The sequence below is a fragment of the Mus musculus genome, chromosome 12 (genome assembly GCF_000001635.26).
Source record: "Mus musculus strain C57BL/6J chromosome 12, GRCm38.p6 C57BL/6J".
In the NCBI taxonomy this organism is placed as follows: Eukaryota; Metazoa; Chordata; class Mammalia; order Rodentia; family Muridae; genus Mus; species Mus musculus.
Window position 1 is genome coordinate 17,754,409 of NC_000078.6, and position 12,728 is coordinate 17,767,136.

At 46.0% G+C, this 12,728-nt stretch overlaps 1 protein-coding gene across 12 annotated transcripts in view; it reads left to right on the top strand.

Moving 5' to 3' along the window:
- Hpcal1 (hippocalcin-like 1) overlaps positions 1-12,728 on the top strand; it is a 101,195-nt gene that overhangs the window by 63,659 nt on the left and 24,808 nt on the right. For 3 of the 12 annotated variants that reach the window (XM_030246820.1, XM_030246817.1, XM_030246812.1), the window contains exon 2: positions 1,813-1,895. The exons of the other annotated variants lie outside the window; for them this stretch is intronic. In XM_030246820.1, the coding sequence (XP_030102680.1) occupies positions 1,813-1,895 (83 nt within the window). The remainder of the gene's footprint in view (positions 1-1,812; positions 1,896-12,728) is intronic. 12 annotated transcript variants of the gene reach the window in all.

Below are 12,728 nucleotides of genomic sequence, written 5' to 3' on the forward strand. Positions count from 1 at the left end.
CCACTTCTGGGTATATGGCCTGGCCAGACCTGGCAATTCTGGTCTTTCAGGGCCACTCCTGGCCATATACCTGGTCACACCTAGCTCTGTGATTTAGGAGCAAGACTCTTTTCTCTTGGGATCCTTTGTACAACTGTAAAATGGCAGAGCTGGGCCAGTCAGATGTTTTTTCTTCTTTGCTTTACCCAGGGAAGCCTCAGCTAAATGTCTCTTCCTTCCTATCTTCATGAGACTTGCTGCAGAAGTTCAATTCCTGGCTGAGACAGGAGGGAATCCCTTCCTGTGGGCACCACTCCACAGAAGCAGAAAGTGTCAATTGGGTTAGGAGACACACACACGCACACACGCGCACACACACACACACACACACACACACACACACACACACACACACACATCCATCCAGGTCCACCACTATTTCCCTCACAGCTACTTCACTGTTCTGGTATTGGCAAAGTTTTTCACCATCTTCCTTCTGGAGCAGGAGAACCCTTAGCCACTTCCTGGGAAGAATGCCAGAATGGGTGTCTTATGGCCTCTGGTCCAGGGTCAGCAGCAGCAGGTAGTCATGGTGGGAGATGACAATGGCTCTGGCTAGGGAAGTCCTAGGACATCTGTTATGAAAAATGGTCTCCTTTATCCCCACTCTGTGGAAGGTGATGTCATCCACCTAGTGAGACAAAGCTGGAAGGTCTCCATTCGCTGCTACTCTGGAGTCCACAGGCTCTTTTCCTCTGGTGCCTGGTACTTTTGCAGTTTCTAGAACAACGTTGCTTAAAATCCGAGTTCTTGGGCTGGTGAGATGGCTCAACAGGAAAGGATTCCCACCATCAATTCCTAAGCTGAGATCCATCCTCAGGGCTCACATGGTAGAAGGAGAGAACTGACTCACGAAAACTGTCTTCTCCCTTCCACATGTGGCCATAGCACACATGCACCCTCACCAAATACACACACAGACACTATACACATGGTGCACAAACATGCACACTACATACATGCACATACAAACACGCTCATACACACTAAACACATGCACAGATATCACATACACACAGACACCTGCACCCTCCCCAAACACACACACACACACACACACACACATACCTCTAAATAAATAAATAACAATTTATATTTTAAAAAATTAAGAGGAAGGCCCACAGTGTGTAAGTCATTCTTGGTGTTCTTCAAACTTGATGCATTGCGTTGCTAATTCAGCCATGGATGTATTAGGAGGTAGGGGCTTCAGGAGGTAAATTACATCAGGAAAGCAGACCTCTCAAGATTGGATTCATTCCCTTATAAAAAGAGGAAGAGGGCCTCCTCCCTACCACACAAGAACATGGGGATGAACCAGGAGAGAGGTCTCCTCAGAACCCATACACTGGCACCTTGACCTTGGATTTGCCTCAGAACTAGGAACTGACAGTGTGTTGAGCTGCTCACTCTCTGGGCAGTTTATTATAGCAGGCTCTGAGGCGTGTCAACTCAAGGCATGTGAGCTTTTGTGTCTGGCTTTGTCTGTGTGGTTCGGCATCTCCGAGAGGCATTCTGATGGCCTTAGTGTTTCATTGTGGGAAGACACAAAACTTTGCAACTGGTAAAGTGGAGATGGATATTTGGATAGCTAGCTTTCAAGTTGGTGCCGGCACATGCATACCCACCCGTCTCAGTGCATCAAGGAGCTAGACCCCTGTTTCATGGAGAATGTGAGTAGCAGATAACCCAGTCTTTCGAAGTGAGCATAGACAGCAGGCTTTGTTGTCTACTTGCTTGTTGGTGTTTTGAGTCAAGGTCTTATGTATCCCACAGTGGCCTCAAACATGCAGAGTAGCTGAAGATGACCTTAAAAGTCTGATCCTCCTGCCTCGACCCGATGAGTACTGGGAATACAGGTATGTACAACTATGTCTAGTCTGTTCAACGAAAGGGATTAAACCCAGTCCTTCATGAATGTCAGGCAAGCATGCTAATAACTCAGCCAACAGGTTGTGGGAGTTCAAGCAAGAGCTAGGCACTGCATAGATTTTGGAGTTGGGAATCTTTATGTGCTAATTTCTAGTGCTCCCAGACCAAGGCTGGAAACACTGGTCACTGGCCATGACTGTGCCTGGCTCAGGGCTGGGTTCAGCTTACTGTTAAGCCCAGATGCCCTTCCACCCCCTCCCTGTCTTGTGAAGTGGGCAATCTGAGTGGTCTCATCTAGATTTGGCTGCCACTGTGTGCTGTGGGGTATAAGCCAATGACATCTGCAGGATCCATGGTTTCCTTAATGACTCCATTGTTTTATTATTTATTATTAATATTACTATTGCTTTTTTGTTTTTTGAGACAAGTCTTCCAACAGTGCTCAGACTGAGCCAGGAACTATATAGCTCGGGCTATACTGTATAGCCCAGGCTAGCCTGGAACTGACAACCTCTCTTACTTTAGCTTTCCTACTCTAGGGTCACAGGTGTACGCCATCATACTCAGCTCTAACTCAGTTTCCTGAGCTGTGCAATGAAAGAAATGCCTCTGCACAGAGAAGTTATTGTCTGGATAGTATTTGAAGATATTCTGTGAGCCACTGTGCTTATTACCTGGGGACTGTGGTTGGATGAGTCATTTTAAACCACGTTCACTCAGGAGTAGTCATAATCCCAAACCATCCATCTTGGACTTCAGAGCCCACAATATTTTTTTTTCTCCCTAAGGGACTCTGCTTCCTAATTAAGTTGAGCTTCAGAATATATTAAGACAATTTGTCATCTCTTGAGCACACATCCGTGGGAGCGGGCTGGAGAGGCCATTTCCGGGTTCTCTGCAGGTCTTGGAGGTAGTGTGATACATTGCCTGGACAGGAGCTGTGGCTGGGAGCTGGAGGGAGACTTCTCCAGCTGAAGGCAGGCACAAGGGACCTTCTAGGTCTAGGCCATCCGGAGGCTCCTGCCACAGAAACAGGCAAGGACTCCAAAAAGTCTTAGGCTACAACTGCAGTGCTGTGGATTCAGCTGGGCTGTTCATGTGACTGATCTGAGACCTCCTCGGCTGGAGCTTCTTATGGACCATGTATATCTTGACAACTAGCCCTTGTCAGCACCCCCAGATCCTGGAGCACCCCTTAAATAAGGAGGATGCTGAGAATATCCACCAGCATGCCTGGTGTCAGGCATATATCCAAGTGAACCTACTGGGCTGTGCGCTTCCCACAAATGTGGAGGTGACCCTGGACACAGTGCACATGCTGGCCCTCAGCCTGGGGACCCAGCAGCTGGGGCCCCCAAAGTACTGTTCTAACTCAGACTAAAGCATGTTCTTCAGGGCCGTGACCTGGGTATGACGCTGCATGTTCTCAGCAGCTCAATTGACACCTGCTCTCCTTTTTCTGTCTGAGAAGGATGATGGTCCAGCACTAGGGAATCAATGTGGTTTGTCTCATTGTTCCCATCACCCTGTTCTTTGTCTTTTTGCCCTCTGATGTAGAAATATAGAAAGACATTGGCTTAGATTTCCTTTTTGCTTTTAGTGGGTGTCTTAGTGAAGGATACTGAGATGGAACTCCATGACCAAAAGCAACCTGAGAAGGAAAGGGTTTATTATCTTCCACATCACAGTTCATCATCGAAGGAAGTCAGGGCAGGATTTCAACCAGGGAAGGAACATGAAGGCAAGAGTTGATACGGAAGCCATGGAGGCAGGAGCTGATGCAGATGCCATGGAGGGGTGCTGCTTACTGGCTTACTCCTCATGGCTTGCTCAGCCTGCTTCCTTTAGAACCCAGGATCACCAGCCCACAAAGGGCTGAGCCTTTCCCCATCAATGTATTAAGGAAGTGCCCTACAGCTGGATGTTGTCAAGCTCAGTTGAGGTTCCCTTCTTCCAGATAACTCTACCTTGTGTCAAGTTGACATAACACTAGCCAACATACTGGGTTTTGAAGATACGGTTGTTATACCCTAAAATTTACCATGTCACATACATAATACAAAGTAAATGTAGCACATATAATTCAGTTGTTGTTGGTCTCTTCACAAGTATTAGTCAGTTTTGGAATGTTTCATCACTGTAGAGCAGTTATTCTCAACCTGAATCCCATGTGGGGGTCAAATGGCCCTTCCACAGGGGTCACCTAAGACATAGATATTTACAATTCATAACAATAGCAAAATTACAGTTATGAAGTGCAATGAAAATAATTTTATGGTTGGGGGTCACCACAACATGAGGAGCTGTATTAAAGCGTCGCAGCATCAGGAAGGTTGAGAATCCCTGATCTAGAAGAAACCCCAGGCTCCTAACTACACCCTTGTTTCCCCAGCTCCAAGAACTACTACCATGGTAGGTGAGATAGTTTGGTGAGCAAAGGGTCTCATTTCACACCTGAACTTAATCCCCGGGACCAACTCCCCAAAAGTTGTGCCAGATGGTTTTGACTGTATGTGTGGGTTCAGTTGATTGGCTTTTGAGGCATGGGGCTGAACCTTAGGCTTTGCTCATGCTAGGCAGGTGCTCTGTCCCTGGGCTACATCTTGCAGCCTCCAATGCATATGTTTATTTCTGGACTCTCAAACCCATTTCATTGCTCTGTGTCGGCACCATGCCACCCTGACTTTTAATGCCTTTTAGTAAACTTTGCACTTGGGAGGTGTGGTACGTAGGTGGCTCATATGGCTTGCTGCACAATTGTAAGGATCAGAGTTCAGATCCCAGAACCTACATCAAATGTCATTTGTGCGTGGTGGCTGTGATTCCAGGGCTCCGGAGCTGGCTACCGGAATGTGCTGCTTCAGTGAGCTCCATGTCTGGTTGAAAGCCCAAGCGATAGAGGAAGGTTCCTGATGTCAACCTCAGGCCTCACATACATGTGCCTTCACACATGCATTGTGTGTGTGTGTGTGTGTGTGTGTGTGTATACAAACACTCTACACAGACAAAACACAAGGAAGATTGGGAGGTGCGAGTCCTACTATTTTCTTCTTTTTTTTTATAACTATTTTTGGCTACTTCAGGTCCTTTGCAATCCCATATGAATTTTAGAATCAGTCTTTCATTTTCTACAAAGAAATAAAGCAGGTATTCAAATAGGAACTGATTAAGTCTGTGGATCAGTTTGGAGAGTGTCCAGCTTACCCTTAAGTCCTATGGCTTGTAAACAGACATTTCCCCCAGTTATTTAGATCTTTCTTGACACCTTTCAACAATTTTTTGCTTCCTCCGGGTGTGGAAATGCAAGCTGATAATCCCAAAACTGTGCAGGCCGAAGCCAGAGGATGGCTTCAAGTATGAGGCCAGGCTGGACTACATAGCAGGTCCTAGGCTAGTGTGGACTATATGGCACATATAGCAGACCTTGTTTTTTTTTGTTGTTTGTTTTAATAATTAATTAATTTAAGCAAGCCAAAGCAATGTCTTGTTATTTCCAGAGCAGGAATTTTGTACTTTTTATTGAGTATTTTTTCCCTTAGAGTTTATTCTGTTTGATGCCGTTTGTTTGAAATTGCTTATTTTAATTTCCATTGTCATTATCTTCATAACTTGATTTTTGAATTGCAAATTTCTATCCATAGTCATTTTTATCTATTGATCTTGCCTTTAGCAGCCTTGTTGAAAAATGTTATAATGGATTCATCAAGGGTGCTAATTATCAAATATAATAGCAGAAAATAGAAATGATATGCTCCCTCCATTCTCATAATAAATATCTTTAATTTTTGCATTTTTTCTTGCTTTATTGTCCTGCTTAGAACCATATGATTTGGATATAGCTGGGAGGTAGCTCAGTGGTTAAAGCTCAAGGACCAGAGTTTGGATTCTCAGAACCCAAGTAAATGCCAAGTGGGCATCCTTCGGTCCCTTGTAATGACAGCAAATAGAAAATTTGAGAGCAAGCTGGCTAGCAAAGCTAGCTAGACAGGTGTGGTGGTTTGAATATGCTTGGCCCAGGGAGTGGCACTACTAGGAGGTGTGTCTCTGTTGGAGTAGGTGTGTCACAGTGAGACCCTCCTCCTAAGCATATTCCAGCCTGTCTTCTCCCAGCAACCTTCAGACATGAAAAAGAGAAAAAAGGGCAAGAACAACCAGGCATCCTTATCTGATTCTTCGTGGTACCAAGCATGCCGCTATTAATCGTAATGTTAGCTTTTGTTGTTGTTCATAGATGCCTTTCATCCAATGCAGAGGTTCTCTCTTGTCCCATTATCTACATATAATGTTTTCATTATGTAAGGGCATCAGATACTGTCAAGTGCTTCTTCTAGATCTGTCTGGGTGAGCATGTGACTTTGGGTTGTTATTGATATGATACACTCCATCAGAACATGTAGAGGTACTTCAGGCAGCCTTTGTCCCACAGTGCATGTTTTGGATGCTCAGAACCAAGGCTGCTGAGAAGTCATACAACACATAATGCAACATGTATGAGCCCTCCAGGAACACCTCAGATAGTATATGTTTGATTCTGATTCATTTTTTGGTCATTGCATTTGGTTTTTCAAACCTTCTATTGCCATTTTTTTTTTCAACCATCACACTCAGTGGCTCCTTATGGGATTGTGACAAACGGTTTAAGGAGCTGGGTGTTAGCCTACAAGATGGTTCAGTGGGTAAAGATGCTTGCCACCATGCCTGATAATCTGAGTTTGATCCCTGGGATCTACATCATTGGAGGAGATAACCAACTCCTCAGAGTTGTTTTCTGACCTCCACACACATACCTTAGCACACACGTGCTTATTTATATAGTCACACATGGAGACACAAAAACAGATAAATGTAATAACAACAAAACAGAAGTTGATCATTAGGTCAGTTGGTTTTCAGATGGTAAATTAACTAAGCTTGCATTCCTGGGATAAATTTCACCTGGTCGTGGTGAATGATCCTTTTATACGATGCTGTGTGCTGTTTTGTGGTGGAATTTTGATCAGTATTTATAATGAGAATGGCTCAGGACTTTTATCCTCCTAGGAAGTGTGTCTCTGGTTTTGTGTCACTATCTGATGTGTTAGGAAGCACACCCTCCTGGGGGCTCTCTAAAGGACTTCACATCTTTGCAGAGCTCCGCTGGGAAGCCACCTGGGTGTGGAGTTTTCATTGTGGGTAATTTTCTCTTTGCTTATTCCACCTCTTCATTACTTGAGTCTGTTTGTACCTTTTCTTTTCTTCTTGACAAATTATATTAGCTACTTTTCTCCTTGCCCTGACCAAATACCCGACCAGAAGCTACTCGAGAGGAAACATTTATTTGGGCTCACTGTTTGAAGGGATACAGTGTACCCTAGTGGAGGAGGCAAGGCTGCAAGGGTTCCAGGAGCTTGCTCATCTGGATAGATCAGGAAGCAGAGAGAGGTGGGTAGGAGATGGCTCCAGGTTGTAACCGCTAGGCCTGCCCCCAACAAGAAAAACCTCACTCCTAAGATTCTACAACCCCAAACAGGGCATCAGCTTGGATGTGTTCAAACATGAGAGTGGGAAGAGAGAGGGTGTCAGTCAGAATACTACACCATCAAGTCAGAATACAGCTCTTGTTTTATAGCTTGAGCTGGCCAGACTCACAGTCCTATCCGAGTGCTGGGACGACAGGGCACCACACTTAGCTAAAAAGTGTGCCTTTTCAGTTGGCTTAGATCCTTTCAAGCTTCCTCTTGCCCTTCCAGAGTTGGTATCATTGAGTTCTTAGGTGAGAGTTGGATTTTTTTTTTGTTTTTGTTTGTTTGGTTTTGTCTTTTGTTTTTGGTGCACTAATTCATAATTCTAACAAGTAGGAAGTGCCATTATTTTGTCTGTTTTCCAAATGTGTAGAGGAAAAAGGAGAAGTTGAGTAGTAACAGGTTGGGGTCACCTACCAGGAACAAGGCTCTCTCTGCCTGTCTCCTTCCCTTCCAGCTGTCCTCATAGGTAGATGGGCCACGGGTGGCCCCAGCCTACCTTAGTTCTGACAGACAAAAAAGGCTGGGCTCCACCAGAGAAGCAGAAGTTCAGAAAGAACCCTGCAGGAGCCTGGGGCTCTGGTGCAGGAGCCCTGCCTGGCTGTGCCTTTTGTCCCAGCCCAAAGGCTCTACACAATGCTCTTCCCCTCCAGGGTGCCCATGAATCCTTGGAGCAACAAGACCTTCCTTCGCCTCAGGCTCTGTATGACTCACTCACCCATCTCTCCTCCAGAGGAAGAGACAATCTGCAAGACATCGCAGACAGAAATCAGGATCCACTAGACATAACTCAACATAATTATTCCCGCCTAATGACTTCTGCTCCTTGAGTCCATCTCCAGCAATGACTGCAATCTTTATCTGCCATTGGAAAGCTGGTAGCCGGGGAGCCCCTGCAGCTGAGAGATAGGTCTGGGGAGAAATTTGCAATTCATATTAATGGAGTGTTCACAAGCAGCCTTGAGGGTCTCTGGAATGTAGGGCTGTCTTACAAGGAAACCTGGGATCAGAGATGGCCATTTGAGACCGGAGCATGCATGTCTTCCTCAGGAATTCATCTCACTCCCTTGGGCATGTTAGTTATACTGTAACAGAAGACACAGCCAGCAGAGCCTGTGTCTTGAAAATTTCCCTTTATCCCGTATCTCTGTTCAGATACAGCCAGATCTTTGGTGTACTCCAGAAAAGAATTTCAGGACAGGGCAGTATAGAAACAGACTTTGACTTTATTAAAGGGAGTTTTTATTTTGTTTGTTTTCTTTTAGAAACAGGATCTGTGTATTCCACACTGGCCCTGAATTTCTGATCTTCCTGCCTCCACTTGCCAAATGATGAGATTATGGGTGTGGACAGCCATGCCTGGTTTTATGCAATGCTGAAAACTGAGCTAAGGCCCAATCATGCATGTCAGAGAAGCCTGAATGAGCTATACCCTCAGCTCTAACAAGAGATAGGAGGAGCAGGGCTGCAGGGTTGACCCAATAGGTAGAGGGCTTGCTGCACAATTGTGAAGGCTGAGTTTGAATTCCCAGAATATATATGAAAAGCTAGATGCAGTTGTGAGCATGTGTAATCCCAGTGTTCCTACAAGGAGACAGGAGAATCCCTGACACTCCCAGGCCTGTGAGCCTGGCCTAATGTGAAGATTCTACCTCAAATAAGATGGAAGGCAAGGATCAACCTGTAAGGTTGTTCTCTGACCTCTGTGTGGGCACCATGGCATACACATGAATGTACACACATATGAGCATGTGCTAAATAAGTAAGTTAGAAGGAGGAATGCTCAGGGAAGAACAACGCACACCCTGTAGGAGAGTTCACTCCCATAGCTTTGAGGAGTCCTCTGTATGATTTTGGTGGCCCTGAAGTTACATCTTTAAGGGGATCCTGAAGTGCATCAGGTAGAATTACAGTCTGATCAGGTGACTCGGGGACACTTAGGTTGCTCTTGTGAGTTAGTAATCTTTCAAGACAGGGTTTCTCTGGCTGGCTTCGAATTCACAGAAATCTGCCTGCCTCTGCCTCCAGCGTGCAGGGATTAAAGGTGCTTGCCACCATGCCTGAGAGTTAGTAAATTAGTAATCTTGTTTGTAAGATTTTTCAGAAACCATCCAGAGAGGAGCCAGAGCATGCTCAGGGTCACCTGTGCTCCGGCCTTCCTCATGGTTCACTGCTGTTAGCGTTCTTACGGGAAACATCCCTATAAAAGAAATAGTCTTCTCTGTGTCGGCACCCTCTGCAGCAGGTGTTCATCACCCTGGAATTCTTGGTTCCCAGCAGGGCAGAGGCTTCATCTGGACTCTCAGCAAAGGAGCCATTCCTTTCCCACTGCTCCATAGCCTTCTCTTTTTTCTATCCTTCCTGTTCCATGTGGCTGAGGTCACACGGTGTGCCCAATGTGTGTCAAAGGTCACTTAGCTGCTGGGCAAGCTTGAAACAAGAACTTAACCATGGCTCTCCCCAGACCCAGCATGTCCCCTTTAAACTTGGGAACCTCTCTAGGGGGACAGGGGATGGCTGATACTAAGTGCTTTCTTGGATTGGGTGTGGTCCCCTGTACTGAGCTGGGATTGATGAGTGGTCCCCTGGTGGTCCTTAGAGCTGTTCCCAGAAGGCTGACATTGGGTTTTGTAGCTAGACAGCTAAGCCACCTCCAGCTGGTTGAGACAAGGCTCTGTCTAGAGCACTAGTTCTCAAGTTTCCAAGTGCTGCAGCCCTTTAAGACAGCTCCTCCACCATAAAATTATTTTTGTTGCTACTTAATAACTGTACATTTGCTTCTGTTATGAATTTAATGTAAAATCTGTGTTTTCTGATGCTCTTAGGCGATTCCCTGAAAGGGTTGTTCAGCCCCCAAAGGGGTCACAAGCCACAGGCTCTGGAGAACCACTGCTCCAGAGGAACAGAACTGATAGAATGAATATATGTTACAAAAGGGATTTATTACTCTGGCTTACACAATAAGGCAGTGTAGTCTAACACTGAAGAGGCTGAGAACCCTGTATGTTCAGTACATGAGGTGCATACCTTAGACGTCTCAGGGTGGTGTTGAAGATGTGGAGGGTTCCTAGACAGCTACTGCTCTTGAGCCTGGGCTTGGATAGGTTAGGGCTGGAGGGAACATTTGCCTACATGCACTTACTGGCAGTGAGGGAAGGCAGGCAGGCATAAGCTGCCCTGTATCTCCATTGCTCACCCTCAGGGAGGGTCTTACTCCTTCAGTTAATCTTCCAGGAAATAACCCTTACAGACTCACCCACCCAAAAGTGTGGTCCAGATCCAATCAAGTTGACAGCAAGGATTAGTGCCACAGGCACCAATAGCACAGTGTCTCAGGAACGAACGCTGGCAGGCTGGTGCTTACCTGCTCATCTCAGGGATGGTAGACACCCGCCCCACTCCATACCTAGGCCTGAGTGCATATTCACACCCGTAAAAGAGGGTGGCATGCTTGTTTACTGAATCCTTGGTAATTTTTTCACTGAACCCAAGAGAACTTGGACCCTCTGCAAGAGCAGTGCACACTCCTCACCACTGAGCCCTCTCTCCAGCCCACATTTGTAAGCTCTGTATAGGTTAAAGTGTTCTTCAAGGGAGCCATCTTACTTAGTGCTGTTGTCCATTGTTCTCATTTGTTCTCCTGCCCCCTCCATAGGCCTCCTGCCCACTCCAGTAGGTTCCCTTCCTCTCTTGTTTTGTCCCTTCAGCTTTCATGTCATGTGTATCCTGTTACCTCTTCCTCCCATAGAATCCTTTCCTCTCAGACTCCCCTTTCTAGTTTCAACACACACACCACATACACCACACACATACCATAAACATACATACACACATACACATATATGCACCACACATACACTACATACACACACACACACACACACACACACACCACATACATACATTCACACATATATACCACACCTACATACCTACACACACTACATACTTACATTCACACACATATACACACACATACACCACACATACACATGCACACACATCATATACATACATCCACACACACCTCCCTTTTTGAGTCTGGTTCATTTTGCTTGACAATGATTTCCAGTTCCTTCTGTTTCTGTGCAAGTATCATGATTTCACTTTTCTTCCTGACTGCATGAAATCATGTCATGTGTACACCCTGTGATCAATTTGGTTAACAAGAATGAAAAGCAGAAAGCAGGGCCTGAGCTTTTGAATTTGCCAAGAGTGACATGGCATGTCCCAGAGTCTCTTCTCCCTCAGTGAGCCCCTTGGAGCATGGCCCTTGGCCAAGGTTGTGGGGAAGGCAGAATGAAGAAATCACTAGCTGACATTGTATACCTACTTGCCTGGTGATTTCTGCTGCAACCACCAGGTTGTGTGTCTGATGACCTTCCACAGGTTCCACCATCTGCCTGCACTTTGACCCCATGAGTGTCAAATCAGAACTCCTGGAACCTATTAAATCTGGGGGCTTTGAGACACTTTGAGAAAATATGGACAAGGTGGAGCACGGGGTATCCGAGGTCAGTGAAGCTGGTCTGTATACATTGTAGAGGACATGGATCTGTGAACCCAGAACATGCAGCTCAAAGCATGAATGCTGTGTAGGCTGTAGACAGAGTGAGGGCAATGATTGTCCATGCTACAGATGCCCCATTCTGGTGGAGGGTGTTGACCAGATGGGCCCAGGGAATGTTTCTTTGCCCTCCCTGTACTCTCTCTCTCTCTCTCTCTCTCTCTCTCTCTCTCTCTCAGTTCTCTATGAATCTAAAACTGCCCTGAAATAAAGTCTGTTAAAAATACATATGGGACCTAAGGAGCTGAAGGGGTTTGCAGCCCTATAGGTAGATCAACAATATGAACCAACCAGTACCCCCAGAGCTCCCTGGGACTAAACCACCAACAAAAAAGAATCCCATGGCTCCAGCTGCATATGTAGCAGAGGATGGCCTAGTCAGTCATCAATGGGAGGAGAGGCCCTTGGTCCTGTGATGGTGCTATGCCCTAGTATAGGGGAATGCTTGGGCCAGGAAGCAGGAGTGTGTGGGTTGGGGAGCATAGGAAGGGGGGGAAGTGATTGGTGATTTTCGAAGGGGAAACCAGGAAAAGGGTTTAATAAAAAATACATATGGGCACTGGCAGGGTGGCTCCGTGCTTAAGAGTTCTTACTGTTCTTTAAGCGGACCCTAGTTCAGTTCCTCCCATGTTGAGAGGCTCACAGTCACCGGTAACTCCATCTCTGGGGGATCAGGTGCCCTCTTCAGGCCTCCACGGGCACCTGCACTAACGTGCATATTCCCACACTAATGTGCACACACACTCAGTTTT